The sequence below is a fragment of the Prionailurus bengalensis genome, chromosome X (genome assembly GCF_016509475.1).
Source record: "Prionailurus bengalensis isolate Pbe53 chromosome X, Fcat_Pben_1.1_paternal_pri, whole genome shotgun sequence".
NCBI classification, from domain to species: domain Eukaryota; kingdom Metazoa; phylum Chordata; class Mammalia; order Carnivora; family Felidae; genus Prionailurus; species Prionailurus bengalensis.
Window position 1 is genome coordinate 97,260,860 of NC_057361.1, and position 22,256 is coordinate 97,283,115.

The 22,256-nt window shown below is 40.2% G+C and overlaps 1 protein-coding gene across 2 annotated transcripts in view; it reads right to left on the bottom strand.

The window, feature by feature from the left end:
- The window catches only part of KLHL13 (kelch like family member 13), a 206,596-nt gene that overhangs the window by 117,257 nt on the left and 67,083 nt on the right, over positions 1 to 22,256 (bottom strand). The window contains exon 2 of one of the 2 annotated variants that reach the window (XM_043571142.1): positions 6,263 to 6,336. In XM_043571142.1, the coding sequence (XP_043427077.1) occupies positions 6,263 to 6,315 (53 nt within the window). In that variant the 5' untranslated portion in view covers positions 6,316 to 6,336. Of the gene's footprint in view, positions 1 to 6,262; positions 6,339 to 22,256 lie in introns of those variants that run through there. The other variant, XM_043571143.1, reaches the window with a different exon arrangement.

The following is a 22,256-nucleotide window of genomic DNA, read 5'->3' on the forward strand; positions in this document are numbered from 1 at the left end:
CATTATCAGATTAGCAATTATATGTCATTAAAAACATTTTTTTTAATGTTTATTTTTGAGACAGAGAGAGAGAGAGAGAGAGATTGCAAGACTAAAAGCATGAGCAGGGGAGGGGCAGAGAGAGAGGGAGACACAGACTCCAAAGCAGGCTCCAGGCTCTGAGCTGTCAGCACAGGGCCCAATGCGGGGCTTGAACCCACGAACCGTGAGATCATGACCTGAGCCGAAGTCAGACACTTAACCGACTGAGCCACCTAGGGCCCCTATTTCATTTTTTTAAAGTTTATTTATTTATTTTGAGAGAGAGAGCATGCGCCCATGTGCACGCGCACGAGTCGGGATGGGGCAGAGAGACAGAGGGAGAGACAGAATCCCAAGCAGGCTCCGCGCTGATGGCCATGGAGCCCGAGGCGGGGCTCGATCTCGTGAACCACGAGATCATGACCTGAACTGAAATTACACCTAATTAACCGACTGAGCCACCCAGGCGCAATTAGCAAAGATCACTTTGACTAGAATGTGAAGAATCTAGTTGAACAGCAAATACTGTCAAATTTACCCTTCAATATTTCACAACTCCGTCTACAAAGATGGAGTTCCCTCCTGACCTCACCTTTGTTTCAGATGCTCCTCGTGCCTTATACCGGCTACTACAATAGCCACCTGACCGGCAGGGAACCACGTGTTAGCGTTCACTGCTCTAGCGCTAACACCTGGCCCAGTGAGTGGTACATGATACTTGTTAAAGGGATGGCAACCTTATTATGTAGAGTCCAGCACTCTGTTTCCTGTATTGCAAGTACCAGACAATTATTTTACACCGTGGTTGATTTATCACAGTACTTTTAGAAAACCGGAACACCGTCAGCTTTGCACATCGTGGCAGAGATCCTTATTAGGGCTAGGAACCCCATCAAGAACTACCACCAACACAACACCAAAGGGGTGACTCTTAGCACCGTGTGCCCTCTCAGACATGACCGTAATGTGTTGGGAGGATGACGCTCAGATAGAAATGCCGTTCGCGGCGAAGTAAGCCACGTGTGGCCGATCTTTCCCAATACCTCATGAGTCGCGGGACTGAAACTTCAGATAGGGTAAAACGTACGATGAACGATAGACTCCAAGACTAAAAGCATCTAAGACTCGTAAGAGGTTAATGTCCTTTTGTATTGGCGCCCCCACCCTTAATTCTTTTTCTTTCTACATGCTTTGTTAATTTTGCATAGCACTTTTCTCCAATATATATATTTTCTATCCGACCCTACCCCTACATTCACCAAAATATAAGCTCAATGAGAACAAAAGATTCATCACTTTTCATCATATTTCAGCACAAGAGAGTGTTTAGTACTTAGTGGTCACAGAGCATGTGTTTGTTGAATTACACACAGAAGAAATTGTTAGATTTTTTTTTTTTTGATTAGCAATTACTATATGCCAGACATTGTGTTAAGCAATGGGGATACATTTCTTTAATACATTCATTATCTTATTTGAATAATTACTTTAAATTCCTGTTAAATTTATATAATAATTTGGGAAGAGTTCAGGTTTTTGTTTTGTTTTAAGTAGGCTTCATGCCCAATTGTGGAGTTTGAATTCGTGACCCTGAGATTAAGTAAGACCTAAGCTGAGATCAAGAGTCAGATGCTTAACCAACTGAGCCACCCAGATGCCCCAAAAGGTACTGTTTCTTAATTTATTAAAAAATTTTTTTTAACGTTTATCTATTTTTGAGAAGAGAGAGACAGAGCATGAGTGGGGGAGGAGCAGAGAGAGAGGGAGACACAGAATCTGAAACAGGCTCCAGGCTCTGAGCTGTCAGCACAGAGCCCAACGCAGGGCTCAAACTCATGGACCGTGAGATCACGACCTGAGCCAAAGTCAGACGCTTAACCGACTGAGCCACCGAGGCGCCCCCACTTATATCCTTATATCCCACTACTTTTTAGCACTCATTAGAGTTCTGTCAACTAAGAAGTTGTTTTTAAGGCTTACCTTTCGTAGGTAAATAAGCCTATCTTCTAAAACTTGATCACTTTTTTTCTTGGCTCTTCCTTTCCGTTACCTATGCTACTTTACTGACACTGGCCAGAACTTATAAATATATATTAAGTAATGATGGTTGTAGGTATCTTTGTTTTGTTTCTGCCTATGGAACTACTCCCACATTTGGCATTAAGTATGATGCTGTGTTGTTGGTTTTATTTATTTTTATTTTATTTTTTGTGTGTGTGTGTTGTTGGTTTTAGAGAGAGAATTCTTTTTCTTGCTAAGAGAGCAAGCTTCCATCACATTTTTTTAAATGTATTTTTTAAGAGGCACCTGGGTGGCTCAGTGGGTTAAGCATCCGTAGTTTCGAGTCAGGTCATGATCTCACAGTTTGTGAGTTTGAGCCCCGCGTTGGGTTCTGGGCTGATAGCTCAAGACCCTGGAGCCTGCTTCGGATTCTGTGTCTCCCCCTCTCTCTGCTCCTCCCCTGCTCATTCTCTCTCACTCTCTCTCTCTCAAAATAAATAAACTTTATTAAAAAATTAAAAAAATAATTTTTCTTTGTAATCTCTATACCCAACATGGGACCCAAACTCACAACCCCAAGATCAAGAGTCGCATGCTCTACCGACTAAGCCAGCCAGGCATCCCTCACATTTTTATTCTTAAAACGGGTGCTGAATTTTTTCAAACACCTTCACCATTTCTTCTTTTAAGGAGATCTATCAACAGATGCATCGTATGACTTTCACAGTATTAAACAATTAACACTCTGGGATGAAACATTCTCAGTCACAGAGGGTTAATTTTTTACATACATTCCTAAATGTGTTTGGGTTATATTTCGAATCCATAATTGATCTATAATTTGTGCACACAAACAAGCAACCTTTTTCTCAGATTTTGATACCTGAATTCTGCAGCATCATAAAATGAATGGGGCAGTTTTCCATCATTTTCTATGCTCTGAATCATTTTATTAAGTATCAGAATTATCGGTTTCTTCCAAAGAAGTCTTATTTATAATAAGAAAGATTAGAACAGCAGGAAATCAAAAGTCGCTGTGTTATAAACTAGTCACACAACTAGTTCCTTATGCCTTGCCAAGTATGGCTCAGGTTCCAATTCAGTTACCTCGTCATGTACAAAGGTATTAACTTAGAATTAAAACTACAAAAAGACTCAGGGTGCCTGGGTGGCTCAGTCGGTTAAGCGGTTGACTTCAGCCCAGGTCATGATCTCAAGGTTTGTGGGTTTGAGCCCCGTGTCGGGCTCTGTGCCGACAGCTCAGAGCCCGGAGCCTGCTTCGGATTCTGTGTCTCCCTCTCTCTCTGCCCCTCCCTTGCTTGTGCTCTGTCTCTCTGTCTCTTAAAAATAAATAAACGTTAAAAATATTAAAAAAAAAAAACTACAGAGACTTTTATAAAGTGTTCTTATTAACTATTCAGATTCTTTGGTTTCTGGTCAAGAATGAACTTATAATGTGAGGGCTAAAAGCATACCATTTCAGGAAGAAAGCCTCAAATTTGGGAGGGCAAGGGTTTCCTGGCTAAGATGCAAAAAGCATGAGTATAAAAGAAAAAAAGGATCAACTGAACTTCGTCGAAATAAAAAAAAAATTCTGCTCATCAAAGCCACAAAAATGGGATGGCAAGCCACACACTGGAAGAAAATATTTATGATGCAATATATCTAAATATTCAGAATAAACTTAAAAACTCCTCAAATGCAAAAAGAAAACAACAAGCCAAATTTTAAAATGGGCAAAGGATTCGAACAGATACTTCTAAAAGATAGACAAAAGCTAATACACATATGAAAATATACTCGCATCATTACACATGAGGAAAATGCAAAGTGAAATCCATAATGAGAAGCCACTACATACTCAAGAGAATGGCTAAAATTAAAAAGGGTACCTAGGCATGCCTGGCTGGCTCAGTCAGTAGAGCATGCGACTCTTGATCTCAGGATCATGAGTTCAAGCCCCATGTTAGGTGTGGAGCCTAGTTAAAAGTAAATAAAAAACAATGGGGCGCCTGGGTGGCTCAGTTGGTTAAGCATCTGACTTCGGCTCAGGTCATGATCTCGCGGTCCGTAAGTTCGAGCCCCGCCCCGGGCTCTGTGCTGACAGCTCAGAGCCTGGAGCCTGCTTCAGATTCTGGGTCTCCCTCCCTCTCTGCCGCTTCCCCACTCTCACTTTGTCTCACTATGTCTCTCAAAAATAAATAAATGTAATAAAAAAATTAAAAAATAAAAACCGTCTTTAAAAATAAAGTGGATAGGGGCGCCTGGGTGGCGCAGTCGGTTAAGCGTCCGACTTCAGCCAGGTCACGATCTCACGGCCTGTGAGTTCGAGCCCCGCGTCAGGCTCTGGGCTGATGGCTCAGAGCCTGGAGCCTGTTTCCGATTCTGTGTCTCCCTCTCTCTCTGCCCCTCCCCCGTTCATGCTCCGTCTCTCTCTGTCCCAAAAATAAATAAACGTTGAAAAAAAAAATAAAAAAAAAAAATAAATAAAGTGGATAAACAAATTGTGGTATAGTTAAAAAAAAAAAAAAAAAGGAATGCCACACAGCAGTAAAATAGAAATAACTACTGATACCTGCAAGGATCACGATAAATTTCAAAAACATTATTTCAAAATTTCAAAAAAACTAAAGAAGCCATACACTAAAGAATTCAACAGTGTGTCTGACTCCATTTACATGAAGTTCAAGAACAAGCAACACTACCACATTAGTCAGCATAATCGTTCTCTTCAGAAGGAGTGGAGGCGACAGAAAGACTAGAAAGGGGAACAAGGTAATTCTCTGGCGGGGTGGAATTGTTTTATATCTTGCTCTGAGCTGTGGTAACCTGGATGTGTGCATGCGTAAAAAACGATCGAGATGTGTATTTATGTGCTTGCATATTTTACTGCATTTAATTATAGCTCCATAAAAAGTAATGGAAACAAATTCAAATATGCTATAACTACCTCCGTTATGGACTTGACCTTTGGAAGTCAGCCCTTCCACTATTTCCTCTTCCAAATGTGTGTTATAGACCCTCCTACTCAGCGGTGTTTGGACCCCACAGACTCAACGCACTGTTAGGAATTCACCCCCTCCCCCCGGTTATTCTTTTCTTCTCTCTTTTCCCTCAACATGGCCACACATTATTCCTGCTATGACTTACGTGCTTTCTGTGTCTCTGAAGAAGTCTACCTTACGGCACCTTGCCCACACGACAGTACACATTTCAACCAACAGGCACCTTTCATATATTATTTCCCTAATAGGATTATTATGTAAAATCCCTAGTATTGTATCTGTCGAATAACTGACTTTATATACGGCCCCTTCTTACTTCGAACTTTTCTGTCTTTTCATGTTCTTCTAAGATGCACCTATGTTAAAGCATATCAGAATTCAGAAACACAATATTATATTTCCAAATAGTTAAAATCCCACATTTACGTTTCAAGAATAGCACCAACATACCATGCATTATTTGCCAAGCTCTCTCTCTCTCTCTCTCTCTCTCTCTCTACATACCCCACAGACACCTATGTAATCCTTAAAACAACCAATATTATTATCCCCAATTCATAGATGAGAAAGTTAAGGTACTTGTGCAATTAAGAAATTTGCACAAGTCTAGACGACTAGTAAGCGTTTGAGCCATGATGTACACAACTCCAGCATATTACTTCAAACGATTCACCCAAACCATACAATTCAACTATTGGGAACAAGGGATACTCTTTCACACCTACAAAGCAAAGGCTACGTTTCTTTAAACCATGACTTTAAAATCACAAGTTGTCAGAGAAAGTTCTGAATTTCTCATTACAGTCTGAAAAAAGCTTTAACTGGATTTTTGAATAACAGAAATGTACAATCACAGGGCAGTGCTATTTTAAAAACTACTTGGTTGAGACATCTATTGTCAAGCAATGGATACCCGTATGTATTCACCGATATGCTTAAAACAAAAACTTCAAGTCAATGGCTCCATTTACTGAATGTCAGGGGGTCACAACTCACACTAATTATGATTTCCAATTTTACTCTCTATTTTTTTGTCAGCTCAGAACCCATGGTCACTGACATGTTCTTCATTCCATCTCTCATTCCTTTGTTCATTCTTTTGTTCACTCGCGCAGCAAATAGTGTATATTAATCCAGGCATTCAACACATATTCATTAAGTACCAACTTCAGGTATAAACACAGGCAGAAGAGACATTATATAACTTATAAGGCAAATTGCTTCCATAAATATACCGGTTACGGAGTATTGCAGCAACTGATTCCCCTCTATGAAGATGATCCATCATCTCTAAAACTGGGATAATGACCTGTTCAGGAGGAAAAGAAGTCAATATTTACTATAAAAATCAATACTAAAATTTTCAAATTATTCTATCTATGTAATACGTGACACATTTTGTGACCGAAAGACAAAAATGTACGTCCATGTTCCTGACGTCCATATTCTAGCTTATGAAAATTAAGAAAATGAAGAACGTTAAAGGAATTGAATCTGCAATTGTTAAATTATCTTCAAAATTCCAGAGTGGCTCATTAGACAGTATCGACTACATTTCTGGTGAAATCATTAGAATAACAACCAGGTACACAGGAAGTTCGATTAACCCTAAGGAGACCTGAGATCCTGCATGAAGTTGGGGGAGACCAGAGAAGTTAGAGGTGAAGAGTGGAGGCCAACATTTGCCAAGGAGATACATAGCCCTACATCCCACGTTACCAGGAGCATACAAAGTCTCAAAAGCCCGTAAGCAGGGCCCACAATTTTAGAAGTGGTTGGTCAGAATTAAAGCTAGAAAGGTATAAGATTTTGAAAGCTTCAAAATACAGAATAGGTAACAGGGGGGTTGTTTTCTTGATCTGGACTGAATTTTTATTTCGGTGGTGGTTTTTTAATGGAAAAAGAGCAGGTGGGGTTGCAGCAAACTAAGTCTAATATACTGTTTCTAGTAAATGTGAATGCTTTGCATGGGAGATGTAGAGTATATTTCACGTGCTCTATTGATTTCAAATATATTGGGAAGCAGGAATGTATATTTTAGTTAAAGGTTTCTTGTCGATAAAATCAATTTACTGCACTGGGGAGATAAAGATGTAGACTATGCAATTTAGTTTGTTTATATAATTGTTTGTAATGAAGCTATGTAAAGACCTAAAATAATTAAGCTAGAGAAAAAGGTTCTCTTCATTGTTTCCTGCCTTCTATTTCTTGGGTCTTCATAATTCTAAAAAAAAAAAAAAAAATCAAATGGCAATATAGCATTTATATTTATTTACACAATCATATTTTCTGTTATTACAAGAAACTGAGTAGCCTCAATGAAAAAAAGTTTTAAGCATCTCAAAATCAACTGACCTTTGACTTACCTTTTCCAAAAATGTTGAAGCGGTGAGAGAATTTTGAGGTGTTGAGAAACTTTTTTACATTTTAGTTTAGAAAGAGACCGTGCAAGCAGGGGAAGAGGGGCAGAGGGAGAGAGAGAGGGGGGATTTCAAGCAGGTTTCACGCCCTGCACGGAGTCCAACGCGGGGCTCAATCCCACGACCCTGGGATCACGCATGGCCTGAGCGGAAACCAAGAGTCAGACGCTCGACTGCCTGAGCTACCCAGGTGCCCCAGAGGTGTTGAGAAATTTCAATTGTTTTTTTTAGGCTCTACAACTGTTTTTTTAGAAGATGTGCCAAGAGGTAAACAGCCATCGCTAGATTGTTCTTAGGAATCTGGCAACGTGAAAATAAATAATTCATGTCCCTTTTTATCAGCTGCATCTAGAGTGGAACATACAGGTCCCCAGAATGAGGTATTAGAACTTTCGCTCGATCCCACGGTTTCAATGAATCCACCGGCTGCACTATATCTCAGAGTCTGGGGCTTTCCCATCCAAAGCCTCCAGACAACAAACCTCTGGTTTCCCAAGGCACAGAGTAGTGGATGTCGTCGGGACATGGAACTCCACCCACTTACTATAAAGACTTTCAAAGAACAGCCCACATTTTCAATCTCAAGATTTATTCCTGCCTTCTGCAGACCAGATGCCTCTGAGTCTGGAAATATGAGGAGTTCTATGGGAAGAATATGTTGGTTTCTCCCAAAAGTTCGAGTCGGGAGAGATTCTGAAGTTGTAACTTCCTCTGACCAGGTAAAAGATTAGTTTAAACTACACGATTGTCAATGTTTCCACTCCTGTTCTTTGTCCTTTCGAATTTTTCCATTTCTTCAGTCTCACGTTAGTGAACTTAGGAAGGGAGAGGAAGTAAACAATGTAAACAGTGATCCATTTATGCAAGATTTAACTAAAACTACCTGTTTTCAATCAAGGAATCTGTATGACCAAATATATATATATTAGGAAATTAACACTGCTGGGGTGCCTGGGCGGTTCAGTCAGTCAAGCATCTCACTCTTGATTTCGGCTCAGGTCATGATCTCACGATCGTGAGATCGAGCCCTGCATTGGGCTCTGTGCTGAGTATGGAGCCTGCCTGGGATTCTCTCTCTCCCTCTGTCTCTTCCCCTCCCCCTATTTGTGCTCTCTCTCTCAAAAGAAATAAATAAACATTAAAAGAAAAGTTAACACTACTTGCAATGTGGGGGTAGATCAGAGAGAGAGAGAAACTACAAGTTTCCAGAGACTAGTTCAGAAACTACTAGACCAGTTCAGAAACCACTCCCATAGTCAAAGCATGAATTAAGAGCACAGAGAAGAGCTATGGGGATCACCAGGGAAAACCAGGACTCGGGACTCACAGATATTAAAGGGATAAGGTGACAGCAAAGACAAAATCTATTTAAGTAACTGGGGAAATGGTAATGATACCAAGCGAGGCAGGGTATAGCAAAAAAGGAAAAATACCGCAAGGAAGGAGAACAATGGTTTGGTGTAGACACACCGAAGTACTCTAGGGCACACCAGATAGCACCAAACAGACAACTGAAGACAGAAGGCGTCTAAACCTTGATTTAGATCGGAAGTAGAAATGAAAATACAAGGATATGCAGCCAGTTAAGAGCTGGAGTAATGAAATTGGGAAATATTCCTCAGAAGCGCCTTCGCCATGAGAAAGGGTAATCCCCAAAACACTGTTGTGCAAGGAACCAAGGAAGATAAGTTGGCAGAGAGAGAGAGAGAGAAAATAGGTAGGAGGGAAACTAAGAGAAATGTGCGATTAAAGCTAAGGAAGGAGGCGGGTTCCGAAGAATAGTGGCTGGAGGGGATTCGACTGTTTCAAGTTCTGCCCAGAACGAGTGAGCTACCAGCTAACTGATTCGACAGCTATAAAGTCAGTGATTACCTTTTTTTCAAGAGTAGTTTGAACACAGGTGGGGAGAACCACACTGCAGTGGTTTGAAAAATACGACAAACATGAACAGGGGCACCTGGTTGGCTCAGTCAGAAGAGCATGCGACCCTTGATCTAAGGGGTCGTGGGCTCGAGTCCCACATTGGGTGTAGAGATTACCAAAAAACAATAATAATAACGAACTTAAAAAAAAAAAACGACACAAAATAAATTCTTTCAAGAACTCGCAAGGAACTCAAATTCGTCCAGGAATTACTCGATGGTAATGACAGCCGTCGAGCAAGCATGGCGAAAGAAAGGATGAAATAAGCAGGGAACAATCGGGTAGCCATTTAGAAAAATAAATAAGTTTATCCTACTGCACATCACATTAGGGCATCCTAAATAAATGCCAGATAGATCAAAGGGATAAAATGAAACTCTGAAACAGTACCAAAGAGAATCCAAGTGAAATTAGTTATAATCATGCAGTAGAGAAGGTAAGCAGGACCCCAAGTCGAGGAACCATAAGAGAAAAAAAGCCGTTAAGTGTAATTATACAAAAAAATTAGAACTCTGTATTTTAACAAATATCACAAGGCCAAATGGCATTTGATGAACTAGGAAAGACACATTCACCACGCACACATGAGAGACAACAAAGGGCTAATGATTTTAGCTTACACACACACACACACACACACGTACACACACAATCAATAAAAACAGTAAGACATTATAGTCATATAAATACAATGTGCAAGTAAAAAATGCAATTAAAAACATACAATTTGAAATGAGGCATTGGTTCCCCTATGAAATCCACACACACACATGTACAAAGTCTGTTTATGTCCATTATTGGTGAGAGGGAACAGAAGTTTGGGAGGAATGTTCACTTGCCATTCTATACTTTTCTGTTCAACTTGTTTCGAAATAGAAAAATAAAGAGGAGCCAGCAAAAGAAATAAGGAGGTGTGGCCACGAGGTAGGAGAAAGGAAGGTGTGGTAACCTAGGAGGTTAAATCAAGTGTAATATAAAGAAAGAAGTGATCAAGTGTGTCAGATACTGCTGAGAGGTGAAGTGAGGAACTGAGAAATTACAACACGATTTGGTAACATGGAGGTCACTGGACACCTTGATAAGAGTGGTTTACATGGAATGGTGGAGAAAATGGCTGAGTAGCATGGGTTCAAGAGAGAATGAAGGAGCACAAAAAATAGGTGGCAGCTGGAGGGGCGATATGGGGTGGAGGTAGATGTTTTGTTCTGTTTTACTTATTTATTCACTCATTCATTCATTTTTAAGTAGGCTTCGTGCCCAGTGTGGAGCCAACGTGGGGCTTGACCTCACAACCTTGAGATCAAGACCTGAGCTGAGATCAAGAGTTGGATGCTTCATCAACTGAACCACCGAGGAGCCCCTGTTTGATTTTGTTTTGATAATGGGGGATACTAGGGCAGGTAAAACCGAAAAGCATGACATTACACAAAAATGTAAACTGAAGAAGTACAATATTGTGTTATAAATTTCAAAAGCACGTAAGACAATACGTGTGTGGATTCATATATGGATATACACATACACACATATGAATACAGAAAAAGCATTAAAATATTCATGGGGATGATAAACCCCCAATTTGGGGTAGTGTTACCTCAGGAGAGAAAAGGGGAGAAATGCAATTGAGGAGGGACAGACTATCTAGTTGTGTTCAAGGGACAAGGTAGCCCTGTTCCTCCGCTATTTTAACTCCTCCCCGAGGAGAGAGAGGCTAAAAGCTTCACCTGTATTTAACACTTTAATAGGTATCTGAAAAAAAAGACGGCAAAATGTTAAGCTATCACAGCTAAGTGGTGGGCATATGAGGGCTCGTTATACTGGTCTCTGTACTTTTCTGTATGTTTGAAATATTTTCATAAAAGGAAACAAAACAGCGTAGTACATGCAAGTGGGGACCATGTGGATGAGCAGACAAGATATGACATATAAAGGCCCGCAGATATAGATGGACAGAATGCTTCCAAAGATTAAGGAAAAAGACAGGACAACAACAGACGCAGACATGCATTATAATGAAAAAGACACACGTCTCCACAGTCATGACATTCTCACGAATACAAGGAAAACTGATCATGACGCAGAGCACACACCTGACAAAGACATAATTGTGGTTTTGCCCTTAGAATGTTCTACTTAGTGCACCAGAAATGAAACAGATAAGACTGTTTTGGATTGTTGCAATAACTTGCATCAGTTCAACCAATTTTACTCTGAAGCGTTTAAGTGATTCACAAGTCTAATATTTCACACAAACCTATCATATGCTTAGATGATATTTCAAACAGAGATCTCCAGTTTTGGACTTAGCATTTAATTAAAATCCACTGTCTCACTCTTTCCCACTCTGCCCAAGAGCCAATAGCTTTAAAAATAATGAGATTTGAGGGGCACCTGGGTGGCTCAGTCGGTTGAGCATCCAGCTTCAGCTCAGGTCATGATCTAATGGTTCGTGAGTTCGAGCCCCGCATCGGGCTCTGTGCTGACAGCTTGGAGCCTGGAGCCTGGAGCCTGGAGCCTGCTTCGGATTCTGGGTCTCCCTCTCTCTCTGCCCCTCCCCCACTCATGCTCTGTCTCTCAAAGATGAATAAACATTAAACAAAAAATTTTTTAATTAAAAAAATAAAAATAAAAATAATAATGAGATTTGAGAAATGTCTAACCAATCTTACACCATGAAAGGTAAACACTGCTGATGAATTAACCTTATGTTACAGAAAACAAACCCAGAGTGTCTAGGATCATCTGCCTTCGAATAAAATTTTGTTAAGCACACTGATAAGAAAAGCGGACAGAAAAGATCAGTGAAAAGTGTAATACACTACAAAATTGAAAAAGGGCACCGTGTAGAAAAACTGTGCATAATGGTACTTCTCTCAATCAAGCAGTACAAATTCAAAATCACCTTGAAATTGCAAAGAGTGGCGTTTAAGAAATAGAATTGTATGCTCTGGGACAAGTTTTAAAAATGTCACAGAGTGTTAAGACTATCAAATCTTTCAGCTTTCACAGAGGAAAGACACCACACTCGCCTCCCACCCATGGCACTGAAGACGCCCTCCTACCCTAAACACGTCAGTCCTAGATGTTGAGCTGGGTGGTGATTTCTCCCCCCTTGAGTAAATCGAGAACTGGAGCGGATTGTGTAGGATGCTCCCACATATGCACCCATAAGAACATCTGCAACACTAAAAATAATAAAGGTTGTGCCGTCTTAAAGGTTGCAGCTGTACTGGATTTCAGAACATTTATGCGAGTGATCAACTTGCCTGCTTTCCTCCTTATCAGCATTTTTGTGCTGTAACGTGGGGGTCCAGAGAGGTAGAACAGCTAGTTGTTGGCCTAAACTCCTACCAAAAAGACTCGATCCCTCATGTCCCAGAAGTTTCTCCCTTTCCCCTGGCCGCATGCCAGGATGCACTGTCCTTGACAATTTCAGTTTTCTTCCAAAAGTCACGGAGGCGATCTGCCCACGGACCACCATGTGGTCATTACCATTACAGCTTACAGCATGAAGTTCCACTGCCTCTTACAACAGTACCACTCTTCCCCCCCCCCTTTTTTTTTTAACATTTATTTATTATTTTTGAGAGACAGACACAGAGCATGTGCGGGAGAGGGGCAGAGAGAGGGGGAGACACAGAAACTGAAGTAGCTCCAGGCTCTGAGCTGTCAGCACAGAGCTGGACACGGGGCTCGATCCCATGAACTGTGAGATCATGACCTGAGCTGAAGTCAGATGCTCAACCGATGGAACCACCCAGGCGCCTCTCTATCTGGTTTTTCTAATAGTGGTTGCCCTCTTGTAACAAGGGCTAAACTTTCTCTAATGGATGTTTAAAGGTCAACTGCCAAGCTTTAGCTGTCTTCGTCTCCTTCAATGTTACAGTGTTATAACTCTTATCTACCGGAGTGACACTGTCATGTTTCATATTGAATCATACCTCTCTCTGCTACCCACCAAAATCCTTACCCTAAATTATACACTCAGTCTCCCTCACTCAATCTCCCTGTCACTAAGGTTTCGTTTCCCCCATTCACCTGGTCAGGGAATAGTGCATTTCTCACCATTCCTGTCTACAGTCTTACTTTTGGAAGTTAGCAATCTGTCTCAGCCTCTTCAGTCAAAGTCCATTCTACATAATTCATTAAGCACTGTTACACAAACATCTTGCAAGAAAAAAAAGAAATGAGAAAAGAAAATATGGGCAAGGGGCGCCTGGGTGGCTCAGTCGGTTAAGCATCCAACTTTGGCTCAGGTCATGATCTCGCGGTTCTTGAGTTCAAGCCCCGCGTTGGGCTCTGTGCTGACAGCTCGGAGCCTGGAGCCTGCTTCGGATTCTGTGTCTCCGTCTCTCTCTACCCCTTCCCTGTTCACTCAGGCTCTTTCTCTCTCTCTCTCTCTCTCTCTCTCTCTCTCTCTGAAAAATAAACATGTAAACATTAAAAACCAAAAAAAAGAAAATATGGGCAAGAAAAAATAAAAATCATTATTTACATCAGTGGTCCACAAACTTTGAGTATGTAGCAGAATCCTCTAGAAAGCGAGATAAACCGAGATTGCTGGGCCTCACCCCCAGCATCCAGCGTTTCTCATTCAGTTGATGTGGGATAGGTCTAGAGAATTTTTTTTCTTTTTTTTTTTTAATATTTTATTTTAAGTGATCTCTACACCCAATGTGGGGCTCAAACTTACAACCCCGAGATCAAGAGTTGCATGCTCTATTGACGGAGCCAACTGGGTGCCCCAAGAATTTGCTTTTGAAAGAAGTTCACAAGGGCTGTTCCTGCTGGGAGACCACGGATCACACTTTAAGAATTAATGACTGACAGATAACATCGTTTTTATAGAGAGCTTAGAAGAATCAACTGGAAAACTAATACAGTAAAATGCCCACTACAGCAAAATCAGCCCCATAAAGACAAAGATGTCTTCTCTTCCAACAAAATTTGTAAACTACCTAGGAATGAGCTTAAAAAAGAAACCCGGAAGACTTACAAACAATAAAATTTTACTGGCTTGTAAAACCATAAAGGACATGAATAAATGGATACAGGGATAAATATATACAAATATCGAATAGAAAAACTCAACATCACAAAGATGCGAAGTTCCCTCAAAATTCGTATAGAAATTCAACACAATTCCAATCACATTGGCAAAGGGTCCTAAGTTCTTTTTGGTGGCAGAGGATGGCTATTTTGTATGTTGAATCCTCAGTTCATTGGAAAAAGAAAATCACCCAAAATGTTTTAAAACAGAAAAATAAGGGACGATGCAACCTTTCGCAGTCGATACTACAATGTACTCTAAAGTTACGGTAACTATAACTGTGCGGTACCAGTATGGGGACAGGGGGATCCATAGAATAAAGTCCCCAAACAGATCCAAGTGCTTATGGTTATTAGCTATGTGGATAAAGTGGTACTCAGGTTGGGTAACAAAAAATGGTGAATCTCTCAATAAAGAGGTTTGGGGAAACTGGCTAAGTTAGGGAAAAAACTGAAATCCCATCTACACCATACAGATACATCCCACAGATGGAATAAATAACTGAGCGTGAAAAACTAAAACTGTAACAGTAGAAGATAAAAAAGAATATATATTTTTAAAGAGGCAAAAATAAAATCTTTCTGAGGGCCAACACAAAACGCAGAAGCCGTAAAGAATATGAAAATGGTGGGGCGCCTGGGTGGCTCAGTCGGTTAAGCGTAGGGCTTTGGCTCAGGTCATGATCTCGTGGTCTGTGAGTCTGAGCCCCGTGTCGGGCTCTGTGCTGACAGCTCAGAGCCTGGGGCCTGCTCCCGATTCTGTGCGCCCCCGTCTCTCTGCCCCTCCCCCACTTGTGCTCTGTCTCGCTCTCTCAAAAATAAATAAATGTTAAAACAAAAAATAGTTTGTCAACTTGTTAGTAAAAAGAAAGAAAGGTTACGATTCTCTAGGGTACGACTGCGCCCCGAACATACGGACAAGCGACAGCAGCAGGTGGGGGGATGAGGAGGAAACCTGCAACACGTAACCGGCAGAAGGTTAGTGTTCATAATACGTAAAGTATTCCCCAAAATCAATAATAGAGCTGTGTCAACCAGGAGGCAAGTTTCTGGAGAGGCCTTTCACCGAAAAAGAACCACAACAGGAAGAGTAAGCAAAAGCAAAGAGGTTTGAGCTCAGTCGCGTGGGTTTGTATGCGTGGGTAAAACTGGGAGAGAAGCCCCAGCCATTTTAAGGGCGCATTCATTGCACAACCTACTGCTCTTTTCCACACTGTCACCTTCAAAAGATAGTGAGACATCTCTCAGGGCCTATTTGCCATGGGAAGTCCTATATCTCCCTCTAAGAACCGCAAACAAGGGAAAGACAATGAGAGAGAAAGAAGGCTTATGAGAAATTCAAAAACGAAGTCTGTACCAAAATTCAGGAAAGAGAAAAAAAAATGACTGTGCATTTTACTGGAGAAGGAAACTAAGCGGAATCGTCTATTAAAGCTTCCAACTGGGGGGTGAGTTTAAACAAGCAGGTGAAGGTGGTTGTTTTTTTTCCCCAATTGCACGTTAGCAGGCCATAATTCAATTGGTCCTCAATGTTCCAAAGGGTAAAATTCTTAAGTGGTTTTATATTACAGTAATCATCTTACCAGAACGCTGTTTATCCAAGCAAAATGAGATTCACAAGCGATCTTAAAACAAAAATGCTTGTATGTCCAAGATAATAGAATAATCAAGTTCCAAGTGACTGCTGAAAAATCGAGATGCAACACAGGGATTTTATTACATTAGATTCTTCTGGTATTATAAAAGTAAAGATTGAATCATTTAATTGTCTTGGCACAAGAGATCCGTAAGCTGATGGATTCTGGTTTTCAAATCAATCTATAGCTGAAATCGAAAGTCCATGCTTTAAATGCTGAGCAGCATCTAAACAGTAGCAAAAAGAAATAAAAGTATTTCTTTCACAGTGATAAATTCCATATGGTGTTTCTTTAAAAAGAAAAAAAGTATTAATCATTCCTCAAAATAACTTAGGTGAATATGAGGAGAATCCTGACTATATTTTGAATAAAATTTTTATGGGAAAATTTTGAAAAATTCACACAGATGAGATTAGTCTATGTATATTATGTATGTGTGTATATATATATATACATATATATCACTATATATATAAATAATATACATTTATATGTTATATATAAGATATTATATATAATACTTATTATTCTGACCAAGAAGAATATATTGAGTTCTACCCACATGATTAGCTATTAATACTGAATTAAGAACCCTCTTTAACTAAGATCCACTCTAATTTATAGACCACAATCTCAGAAAACAAATGGAGTATTTGATAGTAATCTGCCTTTCTAAAGGTTTACCCTATTGCTCAACATTAAATTAAAAATACAAAGAATTTCCTTTTAAAAATATACAATACTATTAAAAAAATTTTTTTTAATGTTTATTTATTTTTGAGAGAGGGAGGGGCAGAGAGAGAGGGAGACACAGAATCCGAAGCAGGCTCCAGGCTCTGAGCTGTCAGCACAGAGCCCGGCGCGGGGCTCAGACTCATGAACCATGAGATCGTGACCTGAGCCGAAGTAGGATGTCAACCCACTGAGCCACCCAGGAGCCCGTAAGATACAATACTATTTAATATCCCATTCATTCATAATCAAAACGAGTCAATTAAATGAAAAACAACAAAAAAAACCCTGGCCTGATCACAATTAGTGTAGTCCATTCACTAGTGTTGTACCTCTTTTTAGTAAGTAACCTTCAACTATGGTAATAATTGGTAAGTGACAATTCACCAATTCGAGCTCAGTAGAAAGCCAATGTTTCCGATTAAGAGCTTTGCAACATACACGTCTCCACTTTATTAATTGGGCCACTCAACGTTTACTGTGCAAGGGACCCGAGGGAGTGCAGGAGGCAGGTCTGGATAGAGAATAGTTCTCCTGGGTCCATAACAGGTACGTTTATCAAATTTAACAACACGAAAGAAGGCAGGAAGAGAAGGGCAGGCAGCTCTATCATTTGTACAATCTTATATATCCACGGTGGAAATTGTATTTTGGGGTTTAATAGGGTCCATCGTTCACTGATGAGTCAAAAATTTAAAGTAAGAATCATTTGTGATTTGCCTTACCATTTGATCTACAGCCAAAGCTTTTTCTTTGTGCACAGGCCTACTGATTGAATCTTGACGTTTTCTTTCATAAATTAAGCTCACCATTACAATAAAATGCATGAATGGTGATTTATAGAATTGTTTTGTTTTCTTTAAAACAGGAAGAGAATATAAAGCACCTTGCACAGCAATATGAATCCAGAATCCTTAATGGTTTTTACAATTTCCCCCAAATTGAAAAAAAAATTTTTTTTAACTACACTCTACACCACACATGGGGCTCGAACTCATGACATGCTCTACTGACTGAGCCAGCAGGCACCATCACCCCCAATCTTAAAATGGCAGGTGCGGGGACGCCTGGGTGGCTCAGTCAGTTAAGCGTCTGACTTTGGCTCAGGTCGTGATCTTGTGGTTCATGAGCTTAAGCCCCGCGTCGGGCTCTGTGCTGACAGCTCATAGCCTGAAACCAGCTCCAGATTCTGTGTGTGTCTCTCTCTCTGCCCCATCCCCTGCTTGCTCTCTCTCTCAAAAATAAATAAACGTTAAAAAAAAAATTAAAATAGCAGGTGCAGAGGCACCTGGGTGGCTCAGTGAAAGCTAGTTTACAAATGCAACCCACAACTACCATTATACTTAATAATGAAAGACTGGATGCTACCCTCTAATCTCAGGAGCAAGACAAGGATATCTGCTCTTACCACTTCTATTCAACAACGTGCTAGAAGCAGTAGCCAAGGAATCAGTCAAGGAGAAGAAATGACTGGCATCTGGATTGGAAAGGAGGTAACAAAACTACCTCTATTGGCAGATGACTTGAACTTGCATAAAGAAAATCCTAAGGAATGAAGTAAAAGACTACTAGAATTAATAAATGAGTTCAGCCAGGTTATAAGATACGTCAATATACCCAAATCAATTGCATTTCTATACGTTTGCAATAAACAAAATGAAAATGGAATTAAGAAAACAATTTCAATAATCACAGCATGAGAAAGAATAAAATACTTTGGAATAAATTTCACAGAAAGTACAAAATAGATACTCTCAGAACAAAACGTTGCTAAAAAAAATTAATAATATCTAAATAAATGGGAAAACATCCCATGTTCATGGATTAACCTAATATTGTTAAGATGCCAATGCTCCCCAAACCGATCTGAAGATTCAACATAATCCCTATCAGAATGTCACTAACTTTTTTGTAGAAACTCTCTAGCTGATGGTAAAATTAAGGACAGTGTCTCCAACAAACAACACTGGGCACAACTGGATAGCATATGCCAAATAATGAAGTTGGACCTTTCATTTCAAACCATATACAAAAATTAACTAAAATGGGGTGTCTGAGTGGCTCAGTCGGTTGAGCATCTGACCTCAGGTCATGATCCCATGGTTTGTGGGTTCGAGCCCCATGTTAGGCTCGCTGCTGTCAGTGAAGAGCCTGCTTCAGATCCTCGGTCTCCCTCTCTCTCTGCCCTTCCTCTGCTCGCATGTGCTCTCTCTCACGCTCTCTCTCTCAAAAGTAAATGAACATTAAAAAAAAAATTAAAATGGGTCAACCTCTTCATGTTAGCGCTAACAGGAAAAAATTCATAGAAGAAAACATAGAGGTAAATTGCTATGCTCTCAGATTTGGTAAAGGATTTTTAAATATGACATCAAAGCAGAAGAAAATGAAGATAATTGAGCTTCATCAAGATAAAAAATTTTTGATTGTGAGGAACATGGAGTAGGAGGTTCATGAGCTCATCTCTTCCCATAGACATACTAAAGCTACAATTACATACAATAAAACGCACTTTAAAAATGACCTAAACAGGGGCACCTGGGTGGCTCACTTGATTGACGGTCCAACTCTTGATTTTGGCTCAGGTCATGATCTGAGGGTCGTGGGATCAAGCCCTGTGTCAGGCTCTGCACTAAGCATAAAGCCTGCTTGGGATTCTCCCTCTCTCTCCCTCTGCCCCTCTCCCCAACTTGCTCTCTCTCTCTCTCTTTCTCTCTCTCTCTCTCTCTCAAAAAATCAAATCAAATCAAATCAAATACCTAGGAATAAATTTAACCCTGGAGGTGAAAGACCTGTACTCTGAAAACTCTAAGACAACAATGAAAGAAACGAGAGACGACACAAATAAATGGAAAGATATAACTTGGGCATGGATTAGAAGAATTAATATTTTTAAATGTCCATACTACACAAAACAATCTACAGATTCAATGCAAAAATCTATCAAAATACCAATTGTATTTTCTCCAGAACTAGAAGAAATAAACCTAAAATTCATACGGAACCACAAAAGATCCTAAATAGCCAAAGCAATTTTGAAAAAGAAGAACAAAGCTGGAAGTATCACAACCCCAAATTTCAAACTACATTACAAAGCTACAGTAAGCAAAACTACATGGTACTGGCTAAAAAAAACCCCAAAAAAACAAAAAAAAAACCCCCACATATATCAGTGAAACAGAAGACAGAGCCCAGGAATAAATCCATGCTTCTATGATCAATTAATCAATGAGAAAGAAGGCAAGCATATACAACGGGTAACAGATGGTCTCTTTAACAAATGGTGTTGGAAAAACTGGACAGCTACATGCAACAGAATGAAACTGGACCACTTTCTTATACCACATACAAAAATAAACTCAAAATGGGCTAAGGATCTAAATGTGAGACCTGCAACCATAAAACTCTTAAAAGAAAATATAGGTAGTAAACTCTTGGACATCTGTCTTAGCAATATTTTTATGGATCTATCTCCTCAAATGAGGGAAGCAAAAGCAAAAATAACTGGGACTACATCAAACTAAAAAGCTTTTGTCCAGCAAAGGAAGCCATCAATGAAATGAAAAGGCAACCTAGTGAATGGGAGCAGATATTTGCAAATGATATATCCAATAAGGGATTCATATCCAAAATATATTTTTAAAACTCTAACAACTCAACACCAAAACAGACAAGCAATCTAATTGAAAATGAGCAGATGACCTGAAGAGACATTTTTCCAAAGACATCCAGCTGGCCAACAGACACATGAAAAGATGCTCGACATCACTATCAGGGAAATGCAAATCAAAACCACAGTGAGGGGCACCTAGGTAGCTCAACTGAACATCTGAGTCTTGGTTTCCACTCAGGTCATGATCCCAGGGCTGTGGGATCAAGTCCCGTGTCAGTGTGGAGCCTGCTTAAGATCCTCTGTCTCGGGGCGCCTGGGTGGCTCAGTCGGTTGAGCGTCCGACTTCGGCTCAGGTCGTGATCTCTCAGTCTGTGAGTTCGAGCCCTGCGTCAGGCTCTGTGCTGACAGCTCGGAGTCTGGAGCCTGCTTCAAATTCTGTGTCTCCCTCTCTCTCTGCCCCTCTCCCACTTATGCTCTGTCTCTCTCTATATATATATGTATCAAAAATAAATAAAAACATTAAAAAAATCCTCTCTCTCTCTCTCTCTCTCTCTCTCTCTCTCTCTCTCTCCAACCCTGCCCCCTGCCCCTCTCCTCCAATCGCCCTCTCTCTGAAAAAAAAACCAAGATAGGACAAAAGCCATAATGAGACATCACCTGACACCAGTAGTTAGAATGGCTAAAATAAAAAGGACAAGAATAACAAGTGTTGACGAGGATGTGGAGAAGAGGGAACCCTCGCGCACTGTTGGTGGGAACGCAAACTGGTGCAGCCACTGTAGAAAACAGTATGAAGGTTCCTCAAAAAATTGAAAATAGCAATACCATATGATCCATTTAATTTACTTCTGGGTATTTCCCCAAAGAAAACAAAAACACTGATTCAAACCGATATATGCGCTCCTTTGATTATCGCTGCCTTTTTTACAACAGCCAAGACGTGGAAGCAACTTAAGCGCCCTTCAACAGACGAATGGATAAAGAAGATGTGGCATATAAATATACAATGGAATATTACTCAACCATAAAAAATGAAATCTTGCTATTCACAACAGCAGGGATGGGCCTAGAGCATATGATGCTAAGTTAAATAAGTCAGACAGAAAGACAAATACCATATAATTTCACTTACATGCAAAATCTAAAACAAACAAAACAAACAAACAAAACAAACAAAACAAAATAGAAACAGACTTATAAATATAGAGAACTGGGGGGTTGCCAGAGGGGAGGGGTGGGGGGACGGGTCAAACAGGTGAAGGGGATTAAGAGGCACAAACTTCCAGTTATAAAATAAATAAGTCATGGGAAGAAAAAGTACAGCATAGAGAATGTCATCAGTAACATTGTAATAACTTTGTAAGGTGACAGATGGTAACTACCCCTATGGTGGGGAGCATGTGTTAATGTAGATAATTGTCAAATCGCTAAATTATACACCTGAAACTAACATAATATTGTATGTCAACTATACTTCAATTAAAAATTTTTAAAAAATAAATAAAGGGGCTGACTCGGTCAGTGGAGCATGTGACTCTTGATCTCAAGATTGTGAGTTCGAGCCCCACACTGGGTGTAGAAATTGCTTAAAAAAAATAATCTTTCAAAAAACTCAATCAATAAAAAGTTTTGAAGCTTCAGGCTTGCTGCCTAGAGAAAAGAGAAAACCCGGAGATGGAGTGGGTCAAAGACGCATCCTGGAGCCTCTCCAAAGTGCAGGCATGGACAAGGCTCCTGGGCCTGGAGGCAAGAAGGAGGGGGCCCAGCTGCTGGTTAGCCCCCTACACTTCCCCCCTCCATGGGATGCCTGAGTACTGCGCTCTGTCCCATTCCATAAATCAAATAAACGAATAAATGT